The sequence below is a fragment of the Lepisosteus platostomus genome, chromosome 15 (assembly GCF_059453375.1).
Source record: "Lepisosteus platostomus isolate fLepPlt1 chromosome 15, fLepPlt1.hap1, whole genome shotgun sequence".
Lineage (NCBI taxonomy): Eukaryota > Metazoa > Chordata > Actinopteri > Semionotiformes > Lepisosteidae > Lepisosteus > Lepisosteus platostomus.
Window position 1 is genome coordinate 25204021 of NC_142625.1, and position 27766 is coordinate 25231786.

Consider the following 27766-nt stretch of genomic DNA (forward strand, 5'->3'; position numbering starts at 1 on the left):
ATGAGGAGCTTATGGTTCGAGCATGGCTGGGCGTGGTCAGTACTGGGAAAGGACATTTCCAAGTTGAACCGGTTTTCTTTCCTGCTGTAAGTAAGCGACTTGTTAGTGGACCAGTAGGTGGCGCTCCTCCCTTTTGAATCGCCAGTGACCTGGGACAGTGCTATATGGGAACTGCTGTCCTTAGGAACTTCATTCTCTCAGACCTTAACAACTTAAACTAAGTGGACAAGTCTTGGGTCAGATGTTAACTGAAATTAACCTCAAAAACCAGTAGGAACCCAAAACCTCTGCATTGGAGTCGCTTAATCCCCCGCTCTTACAAATGCCATTATTGCAGACTACAGAGCTGAGCAAATGCACATATCTTACCCTGTCTGTGGACTCCCAACGCAAATACTTTTGCCCCATCTAGTGGCCAACTAGTAGCAACCCTTCAGCCACATTCCACACACAAGAAATGCATGTAGCAATAAAAACACAACCAGCAAAATTTAAGTCTCAAAGTTTTAATTTCCAAAAAAATCAAATATGCAAAGGCTACAAAAAGTAATTTCTGCAGTTTGGGGTTGCTAACAAAGAGGGGTGCATAGAATACTGTTTTCTATTGCATTCAGATCTTCCCTTTTTAAGGTATTTTGGCTTTTAATGCTTACATGACTATCAAATCAATATCTCAGAAGTGCTTGGCATTTCTCCAAGAGGTACACAGTTAAGTGGTCAAAGCAGGGCACCTCAATCCTGATCTCAGGGACCCCCAGTCCTGCACTTTTTTCTAGCCTGAGCTTTTACTTCACTGAGCAGAACTGGACCCTAGACTTACTAGTCAAAATTACAAAATGTGTGCAAAAGGCAAACCTTAACATGATCAATAACTGAAAACAAAATGACTCGAACTCATCCTATTATTAGGCCAATTAAGGGCTCAAGTACATAATGTAGAACTCAGGTGGAATGCAAGCCGGCAGGTCTGGGGGTCCCCAGGACCACAGAGAGGGAATCACTGGCATAAAGCGCATGTCTCTGAAGAGGAAGAAAGCAGACTCTTCGCTGAAGCCCCGAAGCCCTGCACCTCAAAGGCAAGACGCCTGCAGCCGCAGGCCTGGCGTTGCCTACAGGCCCGCAGGACAAAACTTCACGTGCAGAACCCCCGACTGCAAGAGGCTGGGCAGCAAGTCACGCGAGTCTTTTGTGAAGCTGGAGAGCGGCTTGTTTTAAATGAAACAGAAGGAAAACTGTAAAAAAAAATGGTCCACTCTAACCAAGAAACACAGGAAACAGATCTGAAAAACATCTCTGGTAAATTTAAATTTTAAGCATTTGCTACAGAGCTTGCATTGCATACCAGTTTCTCAAAAGTGCAAAAATTATTTGGCATGAGAGGCTGAGGGATTTCTTCAGATGCTAATTGCTTAGACTGTTACACGAAAAGAAACTTCAGCACTAGGGGTGTAAACACTGGGGTCAGTGGCACACTGACTGAAGTCTGGCACAATGGCCTAGAACTTGACTATCTTCACATACTCCCGACTGTGACATTTTAACACTTGTTTTAAAAGAGCAGTAGAGTAAGAATGATCCCCACCAGGATTGCTGAAAAATCCTCACTTGTCTGACTTCATTAGGATTACAGGTTTGTTTCTTAACAGAAACAGACATCAACACAGACTAATTAGTACAGCTAATGCTGATGTTGTTTTTACTGGAGAGTTAGTCAGTATCCCCACATATAAAGTGAGACACTTCATGTTTAGGGAATATATTAACCTGATTTGAACACAGAACAAGAGGAATGCCAAAGGTGTTTTCCAATATGACAGACTACAATTACAAAGCTTTGAGGACTTATGCAAATATTCTTTGACTGCTGTAAACCTATGACGACACACATTTAACAAAGTAATCCAGGATCTTGAATAACAATAAAGGAGATCAATAAGGATGAGACTCACTAGTTTCTGCGATTCCAGTAAAGTAGAATTTCCCAGTACCCCAGTGTGTTTCAGATGAGCGCCTTCTTAATTAAGCTTAAGGAGCACTAAACTGCTCGCTACAGTAAGTGAAGGTTAGAAATTAGCATTAACCCTGAGATAAAGTCTGAACTTCAGAATTCTTCTTATTTCACTTTACTAAGATGGAATTGAACCAAGGGATATATCGAGCAATACACGCTTCTAACTTTGACAGAGTGCTATTTGTAAACATAACTAACTCATTACCAATGAGTTTAGAGCTGAAGGAAAAGCAGCCATTTAAAAGCCTCTCAAATAAGCACCAGTTCACTACGATTCTTGGAAAAAAAATGTCATTTCTGAAAGCTGAGAACAGTTAAATTAGGCACTGGCTTATGCTTAATTAATCAAGGAGCACAGCTGGAACAAAATCCAATCCAACAGGGGTACTTCGGGCCTGTGTCTGAGAATCACCGCAGTAACACACTCCCTTAATCTTGGTACCATGTGTTGTAGCACAATGCACACAGAACATGAAAATTGCATAATGTAAAAGCTACATTTGCTATACTGCATGGTTAAGAGTTCACACAGAGCACAGTGTGGTTTACATTAATAAAGAAGGCCAAGGAGCATACTGCGATACTGTGAAAAGGGATATTTGTATCCACACAATAGAAGCTAGTTTTTAACATGATTGTACGTCGGTATCAGGAAAAGTGCTCAATCTAAATAAGTGACTTTTCTTCCTTGGTGAAGGGCTGGTGCAACGTTTAAGAAACCTTCCTTGCAGAACAAACAGCAGCGTTGATTTATTCAGGCATTTTGTTAAGGCAATTACATGCTAACGAATAATTCTCTGCAAGTAAAAAATATATATACATATACGCTAAAAAAATATGTCTAAAGTAAACTGTTTATAGTGGCATGCTATGGAGGTGGCGCCGCCTGGTGGTGAGAGAAGGTCCTACAGCTCGACCTCCTCACTTGGCCACAGGCTTGGGAAGCTGCACCGGTGGCAGGTTGTGCAGTTTGAAGTAGGACACCAGCTGCGCGGGCACCTCGGCCAGCACGCTCTGCGCCAGGGCTTCCTTAGGCGCCTGGGAGGAGGACAGAGATAAAGAGAGAGGGGGAAAGAAAAGAGGAGGATGGAAATATAGTCCATTGGGAGGAGCAGTGTGCCCCTCTGCCCTGCGCAGGACGTACATCAGCAAGAACCACACTGCTCAACAAGGGGGTACAGAGCTGTAGATGGACCTGCAACACAACACAGAGCCAGACCAGGAAACCTAAATCAGGGCTAACTGCCCCCTGGCCTACAGGATGAGCTGTTCAAGCTGGCCTTTGGACAAGAGAACCATTGATCCCGATAGTCTGGAAACAGAATACTCTGACCCTACAAATCTTTTCACTTTAAATCTTCTTCCCAACAACTTCAACCACAGGGCTGGCCCCGACTGCAGGACAAGGCAAGCCTCCCTCTTCTTACAAAAAATAAACTACAAGCGAAACCACCCAGCAGATACTTTTAAAGCCCGCTGCTAGAGCTCTCGAGCCGCGGCCGTGCGCGCCGCAGGACCCCGGGGAGGAACTCACCTTGGCGAAGTTCCTGAAAGGCACGAACTGCACGATGTCGCGGGCCACGGGCTCGCCGGTCAGGGACTTGAGCACGCCGTTGTCCCCGTCCAGGAACTCCATGGCCTTGAAGTCGGCCTCCCCGACGCCCACGATGATGATAGACATGGGCAGCCTGGAGCTCTCCACGATGGCCTGCCGCGTCTGGTCCAGGTCGGTGATCTCCCCGTCCGTGATGATCAGGAGCACGAAGTACTGCTGCCGGGGGACAAGGGGGCAGGACGTCAGCGAACCGAGAGCAGCACCGCACGTGCACTCCCACTTCCTCTTCGCCCACCGCTGCAACCGGCTGGCCATTCACCTGCTCACCCACTCCATGTGTGAAGTGGTCTAACTGTACGAACTGCACGACACAGCAACTTCTATTTAGGTGCTAATCCTTGCACTTGTATAGCCTTTTCTGGACACTTCACTGAAAGTGCTCTACAGTGTGCAGCCCCACCTGGATGATGTGACAGCAGCCAGAGAGCGCTGGTACGAACACCACACACCAGCTATTTGTAGGGAGGAGAACAGCAGTGAAGCTAAATCATAGATGGGGATTATTAGGAGGCCATGATAGGTACAGGAACAAGTAAAGGTTTATTCCATGCTAAAAACAGAAGAAAAGACACACAACATTTCGGCTGTGGAGCCTGTGTGTGACACCCGAAGAAGGCTCCACAGCCGAAATGTCGTGTTTCTTTTCTTCTCTTTTCAGCATGGAATAAACCTTTACTTGTTCCTTTGCAGCCTACGCATGCTGACGCAGGTCCCTACTTGAACTACATGATGGGTAAAGGCCAGGGGAACATTTGGCCAGGACACCAGGGTAACACCCCTACTCTTTTTTGAGAAACGCCCTGGGATGTTTAACGACCACTCCTATACTGGGGTATCAGGACCCACACATGGATGGTCTCCCATCCAGGTACAGGCCAGGCTCAGTGTGGGGCTGCGAGGTGCGAGTTGCAGGGTGACACAGCTGCTTGACTTCAAGCAATGTGCAAGGGCCTCGCCCTGTCCTTGTATTTCAAAGGTTCGGTGTGGAACAGGGGGGCTCGTTCTGAGACCTGCGGTCTACGGAGTCGGGGTGCTTACAGCTGCCGTGCCCTGCTGAGCGGCTCCCGCCGCGAACCTGGACACGTGGTTGATGATGGGGGAGAAGTTGGTGGGTCCGTACAGCTTCACCTGGGGCAACGCCACGCGGTAGGCTTCCACGATCCCCTGTATGCCTGCAGAAACACATGGGCAAACCCAGAGTTAACAAAGCAGGATGCACATCAATAATCACAAGATTATCAATTCATCTGTCGGACGATTTTGACCAAAATGACTTTCACCCGTATCAGTTTGTACATCAGGGTATTTGACCTGAGCAGCCTCAGCGAAGCACCTGGCTCAGGGCTACAACTGCAGTGTTCCCACCCAAGACTGCAACCCCCAAGCTCCTAATCCTAAATCCAGGACCCAAACCACCCCTGCGTACTGCCGCCTCAAGAAAAAAATCCTGAATACTTGTAAAAAAACGCCGACGACAAAACGCCCGCAAGCAAACTGCACCTCACCCTGGCAGTAAGGATTGCTGGGGTTGAAGTTCAGCGCAAACTCATGGGACACCTTGAAGAAACAAAAGAGAAATTAATCGGCACATTTCCCACACTCAAGCGCTTAGGGAAACTCGATTACAGTCAGCTGGGGCCATGGCCCAGGTTCGAACCCATGTTGACAGAACTCTACCTATGGTCAAGGCCAGCTCCGGAGGCCCCTCTTACCTGAAAGTTGGGCGGCACCTGGGCTCCGAACCCGAAGGCAGGGAAGAGTTTGTCTCTGCAGGAGACAACGAGAGAGAAGGGGCTTTAAATACTCAAAAACAGAAGGACTGATGCTGTCGAAGACAGACGTCATCATAAACCATCTGAAGATGATGTGAAGAACGTTAGGAAACGCAACTGCATATCCTGATCCACTTCGGTTTAAACACAGACAACGGAAACGGAGGCGGGGCAGCGGGTGTGAAAGAGTTTCTTACGCGTCGTAGTCCTGGATCACCTGCCCCACGGACCAGATCGCAGAGAGGTACTGGTTCAGCCCGTTCGGGCTCATGTAATGCAGAGAGTCGGGGGACCGCGGGTCTCCATTGGACCCGGTGAAGTCAATCCCCACCTGAGAATAACAATGGCCAGGCGTTTGAAAAGCGGCACCCCAAGACCTTAGTGAGGCTCTGGGGCGTACAGGCGCAAGCCGAGTGTTAACTAAAACACACTGGTGGGGAGGGGGATACTTCGTACACACCACTCACACCTCTGTTTACTCTACGACTTTCTCCCAGATCAATAATTCAACAGGAAGCCATGTGATGAGCGCACTGGGAGAGATGGGATGATTACTAGCATTGGCGTTTCATAACCAAGCAGGAGAAACGCGTCACATGTTTTGCTTCATCAATCCAACACTACAGAGTCAAAGTTATACACATCAGGAAAAAAAACCAAGGTTTTCTAGTAGCAACAAGACTAAATGCACACAGTGAGGGCCATACACTGTGCACAGATTCACTCGAGCGCAGGCGGCTGCCCACTCAGGGTGGAGAAATCGGGTGACAGATTTAGAAAGCGCATTTGAATCGTACATTTACAACTGAAAGACTTACTGTGAAGTTGATCTGGCACCCTCCCATGATGTAATCCAGGAATGAGTAATCTGCCACAATCTGTCAACATCAGATCAAGGGATCACACAACAGCAGAGCAAGGAATCACAACTGTGAGGGAACTGTGACATTTTACAGGCGAAGTGTGTATCTAAACCCACACTGCCATAGCCAGAGCGAGCAAGCCGTTAATCATTATCAGAGCAATGCTGACAAAGGAGCATAGCTACTGTGTTTTTAGGAGGGCTTGTGTTAATTCATCTGTCATTTCTATGCATCGAAGGCAGTAAATCCAGACATCCAGAAACCCTGCTGCGCCCCAGCAGGTTATTAAAATCAAAGAGAGGTCATCTCCACGAGAGATGGCCAAGCAGAACACCTACCTTGCAAGACCTGATCTTCACCACCCCGGAGTTTTTGTAACTTTTCTTCTTCTTCTGCTTCTCAGGGTGAATGCAGTCAAACTCCACCTTTATAATGCGATGGGGAAAATCATTTAAATTCTCATTGAGAAGTACCACTGTTAACAGCCCTGATCACAAAACTGGAGAATAACAGAACAAAATACATTACCACCACAGAAATGGACCAATGTGTCTTGTGCACTGCTATCTAACCGATATCAGTAAGACCCTGAATTAAGGTAGAGAAAGGTACAGTCTTATACACTGCAAAACTTAACTGGTTTCTACAGAGAACATGAAGATTACAGCTATCCAACCGATATCAGTAAGACCCTAACTTCAGGTATTGAAAGGTACAGTGTCAGACTGTAGACTAACTACAGGATTATGTAGCGGTTTGTAGGAACAAACAAGCATGGATGATACTCATCAGGCATTAAAGAAAAACACAATGAAGTAAAACACAAAGAAAGATCTCACCGGTGAAGAGAGGCTAGTTTTCTGCAGCTCAGAGACATTTGTTTGAAAAATACCGATGAGGTCATGAGAGCCATCGCTATCGTAATCAGAGCAATGGACCTGCAAGGAAGAGGAGAGCAGGGTTTTCGCTGGGAGACGAGGGGCCTGCTCACCGCATGATCTTTCACCTCCACCAGCTGCGCGGGGGTGGAAGTAAACTCCCCTATCATATCAGAACTGGTGTCTTCGTCCTTATCGTAACAAGTCACCTGACAGTAAGAGACACACTGGTCAGTACCAGGCACAGCCGGGAGGTGGCATTAGCACTAGGGGACACAAACTGTATAACCTGGCACGAAACTGCTAAAGACAAGGCAAAAACTAAACCCTGAGTTTTATTAGACAAGCACAGTCTCCTGCTTAAGGGTATTAGTCTTTACGCCCCATTTGCATTCACTGCTTCAAACGTTTCTTTTTAAGGAAACTGAGACAATTAGCAGCTGGAAGTATTTAATTTCGTGTGATTCAGCTCAAGGAGCAAGCATGCAGTTAAACCTACTACACACTGTGGCTTCCTTTCGCAAAGGATAACGAGAACCGCAGCTCAAATGGCAGATAAATCTGCAGGCTGGCAGGTAAGCAGTTGGGAAGGCTGGGCGGCTGGAGGACACTGGTGCACAGCTGCACAGCACATTCTCACCTTGATCGGCTTGCTCATATCGCTGTTGCAGAAGGTCTGGAGAGAGACCGAGAACTTCTTCCACGAGGGATTGAGATTATTTTTGATAACCTGTAAAATAAAAGCAGATTAGATAGAAAACAGATAATATTCCTGATTGCAAACCACAGAAGTCAAAGAGCAAAGACTGTGCCACTAAACACTGTCTTTAAAAGATACACGCCAACAACAAGTTTCATTTTTAGGAAGTATGTTTCATAGCATAAGCTACTTTCTGTCCGTCCCTACTGGGTGTGAAGACAATTACAGATGAAAAAGGTATTTGCACATCTTGACAGTTATATTAATGTATTCAGTGTTAAAAACTCCAAGTGTGAACCACACTAGATGAACTAACTCTATACAGACATTTACGTTGCCAGAAGTCCAACTGCATTTACAGACAGTACCTCTGTCCGGTGAACAAGCTGCCACTTTCCATCATCGCCCTGTTTATAAAACTCCAGGAAAGGATCCGACTTCCCAAACAGATCCTGGTGAGAGACAGACAGGCGGGTCAGGGGTCAGGCTCTAGCTGGGCTCTGCCATGAGACGGGCCGTTTGACAGGCATTTCCAACTTGGCAGGGTGTACAGCAACTTCAAGGGGGGGGGATTTCAAAGTAAAAAGCGGTGCAGCACAAGAACAGCGGAAATCTAGCAAGACGCGAGAACCCCAGACCTGCCTCTGTTTTGACGCAGTTGCCCAACCATGGGAAAAAAAAAACGGGGGAACCGAAAGAGTATATTTGATTAGGATGGAAATTTGTGCCAACTCCAGATACATATTTAAAACCGCTACGCTCACCGCTTAGTCAAATCAACCCCCTTTCTCTGTACGCTGTGGAAATTCACAGCACGGCACCACTGTCTTACCTTTTTGTCCAGCCCGCGAGCCTCCACTTCCAGCTCTATGGCCCTGTTATCTTTGAGCTCCTCGGCTGTGATCTGCAAGAGAACAGCACCCAGCAGCATGAACAGCAGCATACAACTGACGGCCCACCGAAACGAGACGGGCCACATTCCTGGGGTAGCCCCTATTTAATCAAACAAAATCAGACTCCCAGGGCAGAAAACCCACCCCATGACTTTAGCCCCAGACGCACGTCTGGCTCAAAACGGTCACGATGACACTGGACAAACTGCATTCTGCCACCCCAGATCTCAGCACTTACAGTGATGGTGCCTTTTCCTGCAGGTTTCCCTTTCTTCAGCTCCAGGGGTCTGATGAGCTTCTTACTGGACACCACCTGCAGGTCAAGGCGCAGGCATTCAGGAAGAGAGAGGGTCACGGGAGACAAAAGTCTTTACTCGGAGTCGCCCTGCAGGCGTTCAGCAAAACGAGGCATGCACTCACGACACCGAGTGTAGCAAACTAAACGAAACTGGAATCTGAGGACTGAAGGAGTGCTGTGCTGACCACCCAGGGCAGCACAAATAAAACCCCAGACGCCTGTGCTGTGAAGGTGCTCGCTGTGCCATGAGTTACCTGCCCCAGAGTGCACTCAAAACCGCCCAGGTAGTCATCGTCCCCCAGGTCTGTGGACTTGTTATCGATGTCGTAGATTCCAAACTTCAGGGTCTGCACCTTCTCGAAGTAGTAATCCACGCGCAGCTTCTTGGAGAACTCCGGGTCCTGGCAGTTCTTTATCTTCTCCGTTCGGTCCAGCTGCAGTGACACAAGAGGAGGAGGAGGAGGGGTTGGGACCCAGCGCCACCGTCTGCAGCTGCGCAGTCACAGCAGATCTGCCTCGGCTGCGGAAACGCTCTCTTGGCCCGAATTTAACGTTTTGGTCCGCTACAGGACCCACGAAAGCTCCGCCCTTACAGTATTCTCCACAACTGTTAGACACACCCGATACCCAAAGGTGCTGCTTCATTTTTCTATTTTTGTTTTATAAAACACTTTTCCTAAAACCCTAATCCCTCCAAACTTTCCTCCCTTGTTCCTGACAGCTTGTTCTCTTTGAACCCAGTGCGCTTCCCGGTATCAAGGCTGCCCACAAGGCAGGCAGGCTTTGAGGGGAAAAAAGTTTTTTTGCAAAATGAAGAGCTCAGGAGGAAAAGGCATTAGCACCATGCTCTATGGGGGGTGAGGGGTTGGGGGGGCTGGCGTTGCCACCAGGCAGTTTCCTCGCGACAGACGACACTCCCCTACCTCCACCCACTTGTCGCCGCCGGAGTTCAGCAGCAGCACACACAGGGGGTCCGACTTGGAGCCCACATCCTTGTCGATGAGGTTGTTACAGGACACGGAGAGCTCGACCTTGGTGACGCAGTCTGCAGCCATCTGCAAAACAGGACAGGAAAACCCCACCGTCACACCTCAGGGGCTCACTGTGAATCACCCCCCGTCATCCGATTCCCACACTCCCTGTTAGACAATACATAGTTACACTCCTTCTGCAAAAATGACACGAATTGCTCATAGTATGTACAGCATGAACAACAGGAATCCAGCATACGGGCATACCAGATGGAAGCAACAGATTAAGTAGATTAGGGATCTCCGGTCAACAACAGGGCAGCACAGTAATAGTGGGGGAGTCTCTGGACTCCCGGCCGACAGGTTGGGGTTGCAGACCACTGAGACCCTGAGGTGTTAGTGGGGCCCAGCACTGCTGGGGTGGGGACCCCTGTGATGGTGCAGTGCCCATGTGGAGGGGGGCATGGGGGAGTCACATGCTCTCTTGTCCCCCTATCCGCAGCAGAAACCAGGGCGAGTTCTGGCCCGATGGGCAGCCGTGGCTCGGGCCTGGACCACACCCTGCCCAATCCGAACGCCCAACTGCAACTCAAGCCCACAGTCAAACCAGAATTTCCAGAAAAGCACACCTGGGCTGCAGCAGAGCAAGTACAGACACCGACCCGGCAAACTCCTCAGAAGCCGCCTGGCTCCCTGTCCCGCTGAATATCTTCAAAACACAAGCTGCTACCCTGAGAGGGAAGTCTGTCGCCGCTCGACGCAGAGCAAGAGAGAGGAACAGACGCTTCCAGTCGAGCGATCCACTGAATGAACCCCTCACAGGCAGGGAAAAGCCTCTACAAGCTTTTAAGCAAGTATTACACAACTAAGGAGTTAGTTACTAAGAGCTGATATACTGAAAAGGTTCATAGTTGCACTACTATAATTACTTACCACTGTCTTATTTTTTAGCATGCATAAGAACACAAGAACGGCTACGAGGACGTTTTATTACAGACCAGTTGCTGGAGTATGTTGTTACTGTACTACCTGATATTCTGCTTCACCCCTGTAATAAAAGCTTGCTAATTATTCCTCAAAGTCAAATCCTGAAATCCCTTTTTTTTTCAGTTTCAGTTACAGCGATACTCCGGGTACACATCCCTATTCGCAATCAACAGAAGTGCTTTAAACCACACAGGGGGGTTTGAATTACAGTATTTAGTGTGCAGCCGCTGGATTGATTTTATGTTAAACACAGATACAGGTGTGCGATTTCTACAGTGCGTTATTTCAATCTGAAACACTACAAGTACGGAAATAAATAAGTCTGAAAAAGGCAATATCAGCACTGCCACCGAACTGAACTGAAAACCTACCTTATTAGATCACCTTTGTAACCTTTGAAACGACGGAATTGATTACATTACACAGACTTTCCCACTTGACTATAACCGGAAATAAAATCAGTTTAAAAATTCTTCAAAGCATATCAGCTTCATACAACACAGGGCAATTTGAGACCAGTTCAAAAAAGTGGGGCGCAGTTTAATCCTCTTCAAATTCCGGAAGAGTCGACAATGTAGTCAAGGGTGTGTCTAATATGTGCCAGTTAAAAAGTGGATTGCACGTTCTGTTACATGTAAATAAAACTAAGACATAATCAAAGTATATCCAGTTAATGAGGTCTGGCTTACTTTAATTCTCCTTAAAGATGTTTTTCTCCTCAAGCTGTCTTTTCAAAAGTGACAAGGCGCTGGTCAGGACAGAAAATTACAAGTCGCATTTCGAGCATCTTTGATGAGGCACGGCCGTCTTAAACGCAGTGTGCAAAACTCGATTTTAACCTGATACAAGGCCGATTTTTAAAATACAGTTATCTAATTAGAAGCAGGGCCTCCTTCCGAAACAGCGCCAAGAAAGGCCAATCGTGCACGTTTTTCAACGATGCAAAGCTAAACAAAAATCAATCTAATACAACCATCAATCATATCGCTTTAAAAAAAAAACTTACCTCTCAAAATATTTTAGAAAATTAAGCGAATATTAATCGCGACAGCGCAAACCACTCCAGAGCAATCCCCCGTCTAGCAGTTTTTTCTACTCCGTAGGTGTGGTCCCTGACCCACCCAACCCAGAAAGGCGTGCTGAGCTCCGATTGGCCACATGGGCTAGACGGCATCACGGCCATTTGACAAGACCGGCTGTCAATCATTGACGTCGTGCCCGCATCGGAAGAAGAAAAACCCGCCCTAACCACATGCGCTGCAACGTCACAAGTTCACTATGGCTCCGCTTTCCCACCTCTGCAAAGCGGACACTGTTGATCAGCTAAACCCCAGAGCCGGGGGGGGATGCTTCTGATGATCGCTCAGCGAAAGCATACACAGCATATCGGAAATACCGCAAAGCAATCACAGCCTGAATATGCTGGGAAAAGAGTATGACCGATAGTGATGCAGAATCGAGGTGATCTGACAGACGAACAGCAATAAACCACAATAAACCACAAACCACAATCTTTATCGTGGCAAAGAACAGCAGCCGGTCAAAAAAGATAATTTCCGATTTCCGCTTCAGATTAAATATTATTCTCTCCTGGGTGGCTGCCGGGGTGTGTTAACCACCCAAATTGCACACCCCACAACCAACCGCATCCAACAGGGGAGACCCACCGCCCAGCCGGGCAACTCGGTCCGAGTGAAGAGATGTGCATGAGCCGGGGTTGCAACGGTGCTCATTAAAACCTGCATTTATTTTTTCTTTTTTTTTTTGCCGGTTGGGCTTTTATGTCTTCGCTGCGGTCTCGCCATGTACCGCCTTCGGCTACAGCCCTACAGCGCGCACGGCCATGAGCTCAAACCATTGCGGAGCAAAAGAAACGCGAAAAGCTCAATTCGAGAACAAGATCTTCCAGAACACTGTGGAATTAAAGTTACTACAGACCGGCTTCCGCCAGGCTGCAAACTGAGTATCCACCTTTTCAGAGCTATCGCTTTCGTTTCTAACCCGAATCCCAGGCAACCAGACGAAAGTACCCTTCTCTTCCCAGCCGTGAAGACACCTGAACTCGTTCCTTTGCAGCCCAGGCGTGCTGAGGCAGCTCCCTGCTTGAACTACTTTAAACTACCCTTTTTTCCCCCTGAAACACCATTAACTACAAGACAACCCAACAATGACTTCGCCGTGTGGGGGGAAAACTCCCTAAGGCAGCCATCGCCGAGCAACCCTCCAGCTCGACAGTGTTCACCGTGCCGAATCAACTGCACAAAGCACACGAAGCATCCCACCCCAATACCAGGTTCACCATACTAACCAGCAGTGAAATCCCCAAAATCACACGAGCCAAAATAAAGAAGGCACTTCTAATTGCATATCCACACGGGGATTGGTTCCATGAGTTCTGCTCGGAGCCGCAATGTAATGAACGTGAACCGCTGCCCTGACACGCACGCGTGGTTTCCAGTGTGTGCGCGGAGACGACAGTAAGACCACACACACACACGGACCGGGGCAAGGTGCTCAAGTCACTTTAATGTGCAGCCACTCGTTTTTAGGCTCTGCGATCTGGCAAAACTGGCAAAAATACAGTATCACCCGTCATCACGGCGGGCCGGCGGAGCCACTGCTCCAGCAGCCAGGCTGTAACCAGAGCGCTCAGAGCGATCCCTCGCACATCCTCCCAGAGATGGAGAGTCAAATATCGGCTCCGCACACGAGGCTGTCGACTTCCAGCTCGGCTTTCTCGTTTCCTTCCCACCTCAGCCATGACACTCCCGGACTGGACGTTCAGAGAAGGTAGCTGGGGATCTGATTTCCTCAAAGGCTTCATCTCTCCCGAACAGCGTCCACATCTCCCTGCATCCTCCTCAAGACCCAGAGGAAAAACACACGCCAACACGAGCAGTCAGCCAGCCTGATCCACTGCCATTAACAGCTAACCCACGACAGCTTTAATTCAACTTCATTACCGAAGGCTCTCTTTATTCCGGGCAGATTTCACAAGCAGTGCAGAGAAACAGACCCACCACCAGTGGCTCCCGGTTCGTTCCAGTTAACTCCGAGACTATAAAGGGCATTTCTTTGCTACTAAAACTTCCTGGTTGTATCCATTCAGTTGTGCTTTTTTACCCCCGTTCCCCCGAAACAGACACGACCTTCAGCGCTCACCCAGGCTGACCTAAGCACGAGGAAGATGATGGTCAGGGAGCCCGAGGTCGCTACCACTGACCTCCTTACAACTCCAGGACTCCCTCCTGACCATGGAGCCCCTCGCGCTACAGTCTGCAAGGCAGCGATGATGCTGCCATCTGAGGAATAAAACGCTGATGAAGTGAATTGTTTGCGGTGCTTGCAGTAGTGTTGGGTAAACCTGTGGCCCACTGGGGTACATCCGACCAGACAAGAGCCCAGCAATGGTACCCCAACAAATTCTGAAACTCAGCTATCCACTGTGCTAATGCCAGAGGTGTTTTCAGAACAGCTCCCCTTAAGTTTATACTGAAGTAAACGGTAATGGGTTAGTATGGGAGACATCAGTATGATGTCGCACTGTTATGCGTCAATGATATGCTACCACTTGATGGACAACCTGTCTCAAGGCTGGTATGTACTACTTATAAATAACTAAAAAATAGTCGAGTATTCGCCATTGACCTGCACTCACTAAGATGTCTCGGTAATACAAAAATAACATGCCAAATAGGTATCTCCTGTCCTGAAGTGTTACGTTACAGGACATGACTCAGCTGATGTTGATCTTTTTGGGAGGGGATGTGGTGTGGTTCCCCAACAGCTAAGGCTGATCCTGAAGTGCCATCAATTTTCCAGCCGCCTTCTGTTAATATTCTGCAGCTTCTTTTCAAATGCTTGAAAATTCCTTGATTGAATAATACACCACCACCACCACCATAGTAATAATAATAATAATAATAATAATAATAATAATAATAATATTGAGAGGGCAATACAGTCCTAGAGACTGATTTGGGACAAATGCACCCCCCCTCGCTGTTCGGACTCTTAAAGTTTAAAAGCCAAACAATTTGCTTTTTGACAGGGTTTGCTTCTTGCAAATGACATACTGAAAAACACATTTATGTCATGCTTAAACGAGGTAAATTCTGTAAATATAAAAACACCAACCCTGTTAATAGCAAACATGTAACTACTCTCACCACACACTGACATTCATGACTGAGTGCAGGCTCACTGTAGGGACTGTAAACTACACTGGAAGCAAAACAACCTAGAATTCCCACTATTTGGCCACCATGTACATTGAAATGGAAATTACTTTGGGAGCCACAGAGTGAGTTCAGATATTACAGAAATAGTTATATTGCAATACTGTAACACTCTGAACAAGGCTGATTATGTAACATTATTGTAATGGATGCAGAGGATGACCAACTCCTGATACAGTTTAAAATGTCTATTTGTCATACCTTATAATTAATAACTTATTATCTCTAGGCGATACAAAGAGGGTAATATACAGGGAGTCTATACTGTGGGGCACACCTCATCCACAGGTAGGCACGGTATTGTGTGAAGACAGCACTATAAACAGGACAAATGTATTTGCCTTGATTACATTCCCCATTCTAGCTTAAAAGCTCACTTATTTCCTGAATCCTGATCTTCATGGTTAAGACACTGTACTAGTGCAAAGAGGGTGAATGACAGAAAGTAGACTGCAATTGCCAATAAAACATTATATCAGCGTATCCTGGCTCAGGATAATTTAAATTCAGCAGCTTAATATCTCGGCTTTTTCACAAAGTTCCGCAGTACTTTGAAAAGATCTCGACACCAGCAAGAACAGCAACATCCACGATCAAGGGAGATCAAGTAACCCAAGAGAAAAAATAATATAAGAATCCTTAAAAAACGTTCCAGTTCTGGGCCAGAACCTCATTTCCCTGGGTATTAATATCAAGAAAAATAAGACTATGATAAAGCTCATCTCCCAGACCTACAATTATATTGTTGGTATAGATGTTACCAGTTTGGACAGCTGTGCTTGCTGGAACAATATCAAGACTCTTGCACCTTCTGTTCCACTGCACAGCAGCCATATCCCCACCTGGGACTGGAACCCACACTGCTACAGCCAGCTGGGAGACGACAGCACAGACATTCACAGGAAGGCATCAACAGGTCACCTACGTGGTCAGGATGACCAAGGTTTCCACAACAGCACACAGTCAATCGTGGTCCTGCAGAATTACTGCACACGTGAAACCTAACAAAGCAAAGAACCTGCATCAGCCACAGTGCAGGGGCCAAACTACTGGACTTGCCCATTCAACCTAGATGTACCCTGCAGGACACGCAACCCATGCAGAATGTATAAATACATACGTCCAATCGATATAATCCCATGACGTGGTTAAAACAGGACTTACCTTGCCCAGCCTGTACAGTGAGGCATCAAGCAAACCCGTAGAGTCAGTATTGTGTGAACAAGCAAAGCCTCTTCACGCCCGACACAAAAGCACAGACAGGAAAACCGCCACAGACCTCGGTCAGTGTGTAGAACTGCCCCCAGGTCGAAACCATGTGCTATACCAACCGCCAGGAGCACAGGGGAACAACAAACAAAAACAATGGTGTAAGTACCCAACTGGCCTACACTGGCGACTATACAACTCAGCATTAACATTACAGAAATCCTTCAATTACAATACTGGCACAACACCCTGTTAAGCATGTCTGTATACTGGGCACCTGCCATTAAAGCAAGAAGCTCAGGATGAGACTGTGGGCCCAGAGGGACAGGGCTTGACTCACCTGGTCTCTGCACCTGCCCTGCACTCAGAATCCCCTCTGTCCCCACTGAGGTACAGAACTATACATACTGTTTACTGCAAACCTCTCGGGACACACCAATGTTATCTTCCCCCCATTGTGGCAATGTGGCACAAGGTTTAAAATTCCTCCTGAAAGGTTCTCTATCGAACAACAATGGATGATTTCAAAATAAGGTGCAGAAGTAGTTGAGAGTTTGCAACTGAAGCTACTCTTTCCAGTCAAAAACGTGATGTGGGCTTGATCATTTTCACATATATTGTGATCTACTGCTTACCCCCAGGTATTCCTGCTTGTTCAATAACCAGGATGTCACCCATGTGGACTTAAGAGATGAATCTCAGCAAAAATAAATCAAACAGGGACCAGTAGCTGTTCGTCCCAGTTAATGATCAAAATTAGCTACGTACTTGGTTTATGTGCAAAGCTTTTGTTTGCAATTTTCAGTTTTTAGAGCTTTGTTTTGAGCAAATGGACAACAAAGTTTATTCTCCACGCAGGCCATTCCACTGCAGGCTGTTCTGTATGCTTCCGTTCTATTAAATGTTCAGGACAGTGCCATGTTTGCGTTTAAATACCTACAGCGGTGTATATCAATCCTTAACTTTTTACACACATGCATCCCCACCTTGGCACACCCTGGGGTTGGACAAGCATTGCTGAACATGCATGGCTAGCTATACTGCAGCTGTGTGAAGATGAACTTACTCAAAGCAGCTTAAAAAAAACAACTTCCCTGCCTTTTGGACAGTATAGCTGTGAGTTAGGCAATGGCTTTTAGGGAAAAACCGAACTGTGCAGGCACTCAGTCTGCTAAGGTCAGTACACTGACTGAGTCTTTAACAATCTGCTTGACTTCCAGCAGCTCTGTACAGTTGTGATGCTACAATGTGCAGAATATGTCTCACCATCAAATGAAAGCAGAACTGTATCAGCCAGAAACCTCAGATGACAGCAGGCTAAACAGAGCTCAATACCTTGAAAGACACTGGAGCATCAGACACCGTCTCAAACTGAACACAATATTGTCATTGATCCCTTGTCCCCCCCGTGCAAGTGTTGCCGACACATGGAAACAAATGCATTTATTTTTCATACCCCCATTCCCACACAGAGGTCTTAAAGGAGCAGATCAAGAAAAAGCACAACGATGAGAATATACATGGTCATTTCATTGAATTCACTTTTAGAAATGCAGTTTATTTGACAGGCGTGTAAACTAAACAGTATATACAACTGCAAAACAAGGAAAAAAAGAACAAGAACAACATTTCAGCTGGAAAAGTCACAGTCAGGAATCCAAATGAATGCAACATTTCTATTACAAATGATCTGGTTCAACAAAACCAAAAAACGAGGCATTTCCAAACAGGAACGACATCTAAGCAAGACATGATGCCTTTTTAAAAAATGCTCATACTACTGTACATAGTTGTAAAGGCTTGCAAGAGGAAAAAAAATTCAGGCTGCTGCCACTTGATTCTTATAGAAAAAGGGACTCATCTGCTGCTTAAAATTCCGGAAAATAAAATCGCATTTCAATAACCACTTGCAAGATTTTACGAATTCTGGTTAGATCTGGGAGATTCCCATGAATTGCGGCCGACAGCTTTAGTGTTGCATTTACAAGGGAAAGGCTGAGGGGGTTTAACTAAAACACGGAAAGCTTGCAAAGCAAGCTAGCGCAAGAAAACCTTGCAAACTTCCACCTTAAAGCGGCCCAGTGTGTGCACACCCCAGCGTACAGCCACGTCATGTATTCAGTACCGGCAGCACGCTCGATCTCTTTCAGAAGCGCAGGAAGAAATGAAACGTCATTCAACAATTAAAATACAAATACACAGAGGTGTCGGGTCCTTTAACAAAACTATCACATGCTTCTCAACACAAGGAAATGTCAGCTTTTGGACATACAGAAGCAAACTACATTTCTTTACTACACTGCTTCAGAGCTGAGTTCTCCGCTACCTGGTTTAAGAAACCTTCCCTGCAAAAGAAGGAGCCCCCCCCACCCCCCAACCTACTGGGATTAATCAAATTACTGGGTTAAATCCATAACACAGCTGTTTCCCTGTCTTGTGCAACACAAAATAAGATAAAGGTTCTATTCCATAAGACTAACCCTGTGTGTTTAGTAAAACTGTTCTTCCACACATTTTTCCCCCCCCACAGGAGTAAGCACAAAGTAACACAGCACAGCTCCTTGTGGTGTTTCGCGATCTTAACACAAACGAATGGAAAAGAAAACAATCAGCACACGGTTGTCTCTCGTCTCTCATCTAGCCCAGCGTGATCTTCACTTTCCTCGACCCTATAGGCCGGTCGTTGAGGTCTAAGACCGCGGACATGGCTTCGTCTTGCGACTCGAACGCCACCATGGCCTCGCCCGTGGGCATGCCTTTGTCGCTGAACTGAAGGCAAACCGAGCCCGGCAGGACCTGATACCCGTAGAAGAAATCCAGGATTTCGTCCACGGTGACCGTGAAGGGCATGTTCTGAATCTTAACGATGGTGGGGCGCTGGCTCCCGGGTCCCCCGCTCAAGCTGGGGGGCCCCCTCAGCGCCTCGGAGGATGGGGGCCCGTAGCCGGACTGTGACCCTCCAGGCCGGCCCTGCCCGCCGCCGCCTGCTCCTCCTCGGCTCGGGGGCCCGCTGCTCTTTCGGGGTCCGTTATCGAACGGTGGCAGCCCCCTCATGCTCTCGGGGCCCCCCGGAAACACCGGGGGCCCGCTGGTGCTGCTGGGTCCAGGCCGGAAGCCCGGGGGCTCCAGCATCGGACTGGGCAAGTGGCCTGGGACTACTGGAGGAGGGACACTGATGGGAACATCGCCCAGCCCGCCCCCTACCCCTACAGGGGGCAAGGGAGGAGGACCCCCAAGTCCATTGCCAGGCGCGCTGTACAGCGTGCCAAAGGGAGGCCCATTGGTTATGCTTCCTGAACTGCCCCTAAGGAAGGCGTACTCATCCCCTGACACGCTAGGGTACGAGTGAGCTTGGGGAAGCTGCACTTTCTGTCCTCTCTTGACCTGGGGCGGCGGGTTTCTCTCGATCTCTTTCATCTGCTCGAAAGTGACCAGGTGCACGAAGGCATCCCTGCCGTTCAGCTTCTGCCTGTGCAGCCGCTCGGCCTTGAGCGCCTCCTCCTCCGACCTGAACTGCACTACGGCCTGCCCTAAACCCTGGCCGTTGCCGTCCACGAGGACCTTGAGGCTGTCCTCGAACAGCTGAATCCCTTCCAGGAACAGCTGGACGTCTTTCTTGGACACGTTGTAGGGAATATTAGAGATGTGAGCGCAGCTTCTGGAGGAGCTCTTGTCCCCCCCACCTTCAAACGAGCCGGTTTTATGGTCACCCTGCTGCGTCCCCTGCATTCTCTTCCTAATGACATCTATCTTTTCAAACATGCCCTTCTTAGTGATAGGATGGACCTGAATGAAACGGCTGCCCATGTACTGCATGTGGCAACCCAGAGCCGCCTTGTAATCCATCTCATTCCTAAACTCAACGAAGCCCTCTCCGGTCGCCCTGCCATTTGGTCCATATGCGATGTAGATGCTGTCTTCCACGATATCTAGGTTTTTGAAAAACTCGAATATCTGCTTGTTCTCTGCTTCATAGGGCAGTCCCTTCAGATACACGCAGAACTCCTGCTTATGTGGAGAACGGGACCGCGCCCGATCGCGCCCAGAGGGAGACTCCGAGCTGGATCTCAAGCGCCGGTGGTGGTCCTGATCCGAGTGGTCGCTGCCGTGTTTCGACTGGCCCTGGCCCCCACTGTAGCTCGACGCCCCGCCTGAGGCCAGCCACTGCCTCTCGGTCGCCGGGGAAATCTCTACGTAGCGCTGTCCCATCATTGCCGCGTTGCGCTTCAGCGCTTCAAACGCGTCCTGAGGCATGAAAAACTTGGCCAGGGCCCTGCCGCTGCTCCTGCCCAGGTGGTCCCGGAGCAGGCGGACGGAATCCACCCCCAATCCGTGGAAGAAGTCCCTCACATCCATCTCGGTGGCAGAGAAGGGCAGTCCCTGGAGGTGCACATACAGCTCATCCGGGTTGACCACGGGGGGCTTGAGGTGAGCTTGAGGATTCAGGGGTCCAAGTGGGTTCATCGGGCCAAGGAACATGTGGTTGGGGTTGCCCATCGACATGGGTGGCCCCGAGCCACTCAAACCACTGGGCACTGGACCGACTGGGGGGGGGACACCGGGATTGAAAGGTGGCATTGTGGACATAGGAGGCATGTGTGTTATGGGGGGCACAGGGGGCACTGGGGGTATTGGTGTGGAGGGGGGCACTGGGGGTAAGGTGGATACTGGTGGTGGAACGGGCATGGGTGGGATTGAAGGCATGGGTGGTAGAGATGGCAGGGTGGGTAAGGGTGGCATAGGAGGTGGTACCGAGTTCAGGGTGGATATGGCGGTGGTCATGGTGGAGCCCATAGTGAGACTGGGGCTGCTGAAGTTGTTGCTGTAGCTAGGAGGTATGGTGGACATGCTCGCCGTGGAAAACGTGGGAATGCTCTTGCTTCCTACGGGCTCGTGCGCGGAGGCAGCCGCCGTGGTCACCACGCTAGGAGTGGGGCTGCTGAAGCCTTGCATCGTGGTTGGCAAACTACCCCTCCCACTCCCCCCAGAGCTGGCAGGAGGCCCCGGTCTGCTACCGTTGCCCGCAGGCGCCTCCAAGTTCCCGGTTTCAAAACGCCTGCGGCTAAGCTCAATCATGTTCTGCATCTCGGTCTTGCTACTCAGCAAAAGTGACACCTTGGACCCCTTGATCGTCCCCCCAGTACGCATCATGCCCAGCCTGGCATCTTCATCGGTGGCGAAAACGATAAAAGCCTCACCATGTTCACCCCCTACTATATGCACACCACCATCCGGGATGGTCAATCCAGAGAAGAAATGGCGTATGTCCATGGTCCCCGCCACGATCGGCAGACCTTGCAAGCGGATGACCACAGCCATGCTGAGGTGAACCGACACACACCTGCAGGTGAAAAAAGGCAACGTCCGGGTCAGACTCCTGGATTCACACAGCAAGAACAGACGACTGCAGTCAAGACCTCCTGGCAACTTAACAGCACAATCACATAAGACAAACAGCATCATTGTTAGCAGCATGAAGTGTGGGTACAGAGTTAACACATCTTGGCACACACGCGTGACCCTATAGACCTTTCCTATTCCAAATGGACCCAGAGCGTGTCGGACCTCAGAGAGTTAGCTGCAGACTCACAGACTCGCAGCACCACACTATGAATTAAGAGAATCTGTAACAATTTCATAACATACAAATACCCTAATTTTACGTGACCCTCTTCGTTAAGACATAGCCCAGTTACAGCACTGTGAAAATGATGCTCAGCAATGGCGGAATTAATACAATTTTAAAAACCCCAAAACCAGTCAGTGGGTTTACCAAAATTGCTGATTTACTGCAGAACAAGCCTTAATTCTGTCACATTCTTATGAAATGATTTATCTTGAGTAAATAAGCCTTAACATCAACCAAACATGGTGTATAATGCCCTCTTATAAACTAAAAGGGAAGTAATAAAAAGAGGTTAAGATATACCAGCATGGACTGACGAGCTTGAAACCAATACCTAAAGTAAAAAAATCATGGACACACATTTCCCATTTGGATAACATTGCTTCTTCAAAAGTCCCAGAGCATATCAAACTTTAGCCCCAAAAAACAGTGTAAAACAGATAACATTAAAATTCAAATGGCATTAAACAAAAACAAAAAAAAAACCAATCAGCATGTGAATTTCAAATCCATGAGCTTTCCAGACGTTGCATCTAAACCATTCATAATTTCAGAAAAGCACACAGCAAAATAAGTGAAATGCAAACCCCTGGACACAGTAATAATCAAGGCGAGTAATCAACTCTGAGAAAATCAGAATCCCCTCTTTAAACTTCAGCTCATTAGAAATGCTGCACCGCAGTAACGCTGATGTTTAACATCTCCTAGCAAATGTACTCAAACCACTGCAACCATGTCTCATCACAGCATGGAGTCGGAAAACGGAAGGCAGATTTGAAATTCCATGTTAATCAAACCAGCTAACAGAATATTGCAACAGAACACACAGGAAAAAAACAACAACATTTGAATAAAACCATTAGAGTGACAAAACATGTAAGATACCTGTTCCAGAGCAGCATGAATCATCCCAGACTTCACCGTGGGCCAAACCCACCCAACCCAATCCTTAACATGACCTTGTCCTCCGACTGACAGGACCGTGCCCTATAGATAGACAGAGATGACCCAAAAACCGTCCTCCGGCATGTGCTCAGCACTCCTGGTCAGCTAACGGCCAGCTTCCACAGCAGTCAGTGGGCTCAAAACCCACAGAGAGACAAACAAGTCAACTCCTTTGGCAGGAGTCCCCTCCTGGGGACCCCCAAAACCTGCTGGTTTTTCCAGCCGAGGTCTCAGCTCGATAACTTCGCCCACATTTCAGTTAGCAACCCGATTCTCAAGTTGCTTTCTGACGCATGTCAGACGATGCATTTTATGGTTTCACGGGGGCTTTTAGATCTAAAACGTGGAGTAAGCACAAGAGGCTTGCACAGGCTCCAATCAAAAAGCTTGCTGGTTCAGCGAAGAGCTCAGTCTCTTCCACAGTGCTCAGTGATCACTTCCCTTTAAACAAATCTCCCAGTACTCACTACTTCTTCAAAGTGGGTGACGCAGACAGGCATCACTTACACCGAAACATTTATTAAAACCTTCACTGCAAAGGTCACGTTTGAATTATTTTCATTCCACGTTTGCCAATTATAACAAGTTTCCTCAACGATCCCAAGTCCATCACTGCATGTTTCAATAAAAATGTTTCAATCATCAGGTTAACATCTGCCTACAATGACCAATAATAAAGAGAAAGCACTTCTACTGATTTAAAAATTGTAATGTCCTAGGGTGCCAGTTGGATCTTTGAGACAACAGTAAAGGTGCATCTATCATTACAACAGCACAAACCACAACAAATTCAGTAAATGGCTTTTAACAGTTTGTCTTGATAAGCATAAAGTAGAAATTCAAAATCAAAACAGGCACAAACTTGACAAAAATTCCTGCTTGGGTTTGCTGCTCTACCACAGACAAAGAGAGGAGAAAATCTTTGCCCGAGGGGTGAGAGTGAGACTGCAGGGAACTCCACCAGTAATTGCTTCTTTGTGGAATTAACTTGTGAGAAACAATTACGAACACCTTCATCTGATAAGGTTTCCAACTATAAATAAAGTTTAGTAACCAGCATACAACATTTCATAAAATATCTTGGCACCTGATTTGAAGTGATTTAATACTGGTATTGAAATGTACACTAGGCAGTACTTTAAGAGAGGTGTAAAACAGGCTGGGGCATGATTTAGTTTTACACCGGTCACAAAACTATTGGAAAGGGGACCAACACAGAGCAGGACAGTTTGCGTCAGCTGCGTGTTACTGCCGTTGGCACCCAGCTTTGACTTTGAAGGTTTAATCCCCATTCAATGCTACGAAGACACATCTAATATGTTTAAGGGAAGTGACGACTAAACACTGCGAGTTTCCAGCCATGCATACACAGGCAGAAGAAAGCCACAGGCTGTAACAGAAACATAACTACACCTACATGCAATTGCAAAGACACCCTTAAGGATGAAGCCCCAAGTCAGCATGCTCCTTGCCCATCTGACCTCACACGCAGAGCTGCTAAAAGCACAGCCCGCAGATCAATAAGCACGAGATGGGACGAGCGCCCTAAAAAGGAAACGGCCAGACTTGGATCACTTCAATAACAGGTTCATGAATCCATTGGCCATAACTGCTCCAAAGAGGGAAAGGGTATTCAAAATTAGCTGTCTATACCACGGCTCACAGCTGCAAAAAAAAAAAAAAAGTCTGGTCCAGTTCAGAAATGCTTACCTGCGATAATAAGTGGCGTTTTCCTTAAAAGTAGCACAGGACACCCAAGCCAATCCTGACGGCAAGCAATTAAAACCAATTTCTAGACTGTAACAACAAAAAATAGATGGGAGGCAAAACATGAATGCAAGCAAGAGGCAAGAGCAGCCACCCCCCCAGTGTCTGCCTGCGGGCTCACAGACCACACTCTCTTCTCTGGCAGCCCTGGCATGCCCCAGCAGTCCCTGGAACAACTGTACCAGGCCCGGCCCACCCCCCCACCCCAGGCCCACAGCTGGGAACACACCACCCCCTGCAGCTCAAGTGCTGCAACTTCGGAAAGACTGCCGCACCCAAGAGCCATCGGCCATCACAGGAATCGCGCGTCGGAGCACAAGATAAAAGGGCAACACATCTCAGGAAACAGTGAAGAGAAACCAATCCACGAACATGCCACCAGCGGCTTTGGTGCAACTGCACAACAACACAAACAACATGACTCAAACAACAAAATAGTGTCCTATGCTCTTCGGGGCTTGCGAGAGTGAAGGCACTATTAAAAACAAGATAAAAGCCTCGTGCTGAATTCGACTTCAATAAGCTAAGTGAGGCTCGATCAAGTTCTTCTATGCATGTCTGTATCTCACCAAAGCCTCCTTTTTTCCTCACTCAATTTGAGGCACAATACCGATGAAAGCATCCACAATATAGCACACCCCCACAGCTCCGAAAACTATATCCCACAGCACCCCACCGCCAAAGCAAGAGGCTCTCTCCTTCAGCAAACCACGTGAAAAACGAGGATATCAGATCCCCCAACACAGATTCCAACCTCAGGTGTCCCTTAAAACTTAAGAGAAACACCTTTTCAACTTCAGGATTTTACTCGTGTGACAATTAAAACACATCTCTGAAATCAAGTGCAGAGAAAAAGACAAGAAGCTGCTGTTGGGTGCACACTGCATTCACGCCTTTAAAAACTGCTCCGGTTTCCGACGATCTGATCTGAAGGGTTCATTGCCGAGATGGAGAAAATAAGTTCTCTCCTCCCGTATTCAAACGGTACCTAGCGAAACACAAACCCATCTTTTTCACATTCTCCTGCCCTGCCATTCTCCCATCCCTGAAAGGCACAAAAGCACTAAAAACCACTTCAAGGCCCGTGTCTACTGTCACAGAGAAACCGCTGCTGCACGGTGTAAAAGCAGGTAGCAGGCATTAAGGAATCAGGGATTTGCACCACACCCAGCTTCAAAATGAGACCGCACAAATCAGGGCTGTGTTTCACTGCCAGCCTACGGCCAGAGAGCACAGAGCCAGACCAGACCGAAACCTCCAAAAGATTTCAATCCCCCCAGCATGCAAGCGAAGAAAATACACCAAAGGCAGACTTAGGTCAGCAACGTTTCCAATCGATAGATTCTCTCCAAAGCCTTTCAGGAACACCAGACTTTCTCAGGGGGGTGCACCGCTTCTGACCACCTCCCACCTCAACACCTGGACTCCTGTTTCACATCTGCACCGGTCTGGGCGGCCACAAAGCAAATCGTGGATCGGAACATTTCAACGACGTTTCAAACAGCCCCTGCTCCTGCTGCGCCTCCGACAAGCTTTCATAACAAAGAACACCACACACTAGGACTTCCCGTATGAAGAGCAAGACGCTTATCCACACGCATTATTGCACAAATCGGAGAAAAATAAGTCCCAACCAAACGAAAAACCCCAGACCGCGACAAAGCCCAAGCAAGCACCGGCCCGTGTCTGGAGGCGGCAGCCCCGAACCCTGCACAGAACCGAGCCAGCCCCGGCTCGGAGCTCGTCCCCTCCCGGCACCGAGCAGCCCGAACCTCGGAAACGGCTCTCTCCTGCAAGCAGGTCCAGACCGCCTCCACCCAAAGCGCTCCTGCCATCAGGAACAGGGCATCTGCATGGTTAACAAGGTCAGCTACAGGAGTGACAAAAAGCAGCATTTCGTATGTGTATATATTAAAAAAACAAAGCTTTGCACACACATCCGTCAGTTCCAGTATCTGCAAGGCAAAGACCGCCCCAAAAAACAAATCTGCAACGATTTAAGGAGCCCCAAGTGCGTCCGAGCAGCAAAACCCCACATCAAGAACAATAAGGCGAGAGGCTAACCCGCTCCAGACCCCTTACGCCACCTACAGCAAAACGCATCATTTTAAAACAACAGTTCTCCCAGTCAAACATTAAAAGCAAACCCTTCACATCTTACCGCTCGGCTCTGCTGCTGTATTTTTTGTGTGTGTGTGTGGAAAGCGGCCACGCTAATCTACCCGACCGGTGTGACATCGGCAATGTCGGGAAAAAAAAACACACAATACAATCCGGCCGTCGCGTTCGCCATCGCCAAAAACGCAGCGCGCCGCTTGGAAAGACACCGCACAAAAACAAAAACCCGACGCCGCCGTCTCAGGGAAAAAAAAAACACCTCAATAATCTGATCAACGAAAACGTGTTTACTACTTCCCTGCCTTAACTGGCCCGATTTACAAGAGGAAAAACCCCACGCGTGAAGCTACTCGTCCACTACACTGCAGCAGGGCCTATCTGTATCCGCAGTGCCCACCGGCGCTGCTACAGTCTCTTTAAACTCCTCATTGTCGCTCTTTTGTGCGTGTTTTGGTGTGTGCTGGTTGTGTTGTTGCTGTTGTTGTTGTTGTTTTTTTTTTGGTTTCTTACCGAAAGTATCTGTACACAAACAGATTTATTTTAAATAAAGGAGACAGCCCGCAGTCGCTCTCCCGCTCCTCTCTCTCCCAGCTTCTCCCTCTGTCTCTGCGGCGGCGCTGCAAAATGGCCGCCGCGCGTGCCCCGCGGCGTGGGGGGGGGGGCGTGGGGGCCCCACGTGACGGGCTCGCGGCCCCGGCGCTCACAGGCACCCCTCTCCAGCGGTGCTGGCTGGGCTGCGTCGTGCACCGTCACGCCGACACCCGAGACGGGGCAGCGGCGAGTGGATCACTCCGTGCATTGAATCCGAAAGTTAGTGAAAGGCGCGGAGCACCAGCACCCCGCAGACGGAAAGCGGACGCGTTTCTCGCGTCGTG

General features: G+C 48.2%; 2 protein-coding genes across 6 annotated transcripts; both read right to left on the reverse strand.

Moving 5' to 3' along the window:
- Window positions 1-490: 490 nt before the first annotated feature.
- On the reverse strand, window positions 491-27539 carry cpne1 (copine I). Of its 4 annotated transcripts, XM_088607504.1 has the most exons (17): window positions 27402-27454; window positions 24717-24803; window positions 9954-10085; window positions 9285-9464; window positions 8971-9045; window positions 8672-8743; window positions 8208-8291; window positions 7780-7869; window positions 7101-7199; window positions 6600-6686; window positions 6217-6276; window positions 5596-5729; window positions 5339-5393; window positions 5132-5183; window positions 4665-4798; window positions 3546-3782; window positions 491-3049 (listed from the first exon to the last, which is right to left on the reverse strand). In XM_088607504.1, exons 3-17 carry the CDS (start codon window positions 10083-10085, stop codon window positions 2933-2935), a joined length of 1608 nt encoding a protein of 535 aa, XP_088463630.1. In that variant the 5' UTR covers window positions 24717-24803; window positions 27402-27454; the 3' UTR covers window positions 491-2932. The 4 variants fall into 4 exon arrangements, with proteins under 4 accessions (XP_088463630.1, XP_088463628.1, XP_088463629.1 ...); XM_088607502.1 differs by lacking the exon at window positions 24717-24803 and having other exon boundaries at window positions 27402-27539; XM_088607503.1 differs by lacking the exons at window positions 24717-24803; window positions 27402-27454 and adding an exon at window positions 11995-12134.
- rbm12 (RNA binding motif protein 12) lies at window positions 17973-27528 on the reverse strand. Of its 2 annotated transcripts, XM_088607497.1 has the most exons (3): window positions 27402-27447; window positions 24717-24803; window positions 17973-21776 (listed from the first exon to the last, which is right to left on the reverse strand). In XM_088607497.1, the coding sequence occupies exon 3, from the start codon at window positions 21752-21754 to the stop codon at window positions 19073-19075; it is 2682 nt and encodes an 893-aa protein (XP_088463623.1). In that variant the 5' UTR covers window positions 21755-21776; window positions 24717-24803; window positions 27402-27447; the 3' UTR covers window positions 17973-19072. The 2 variants fall into 2 exon arrangements, with proteins under 2 accessions (XP_088463623.1, XP_088463622.1); XM_088607496.1 differs by lacking the exon at window positions 24717-24803 and having other exon boundaries at window positions 27402-27528.
- Window positions 27540-27766: the final 227 nt, after the last annotated feature.

Excerpts from the sequence above, each read along its gene's own strand:
- rbm12 (XM_088607496.1), bottom strand. The coding sequence starts at position 21,754 with ATGGCTGTGGTCATCCGCTTGCAAGGTCTGCCGATCGTGGCGGGGACC.
- cpne1 (XM_088607502.1), bottom strand. The coding sequence starts at position 10,085 with ATGGCTGCAGACTGCGTCACCAAGGTCGAGCTCTCCGTGTCCTGTAAC. Across the intron at positions 6,687-7,100 it reads AAACTAGCCTCTCTTCACCG|GTGGAGTTTGACTGCATTCA; the intron begins GTGAGATCTTTC and ends CGCATTATAAAG. Across the intron at positions 3,050-3,545 it reads CTTTCAGGAACTTCGCCAAG|GCGCCTAAGGAAGCCCTGGC; the intron begins GTGAGTTCCTCC and ends TCCTCCTCCCAG.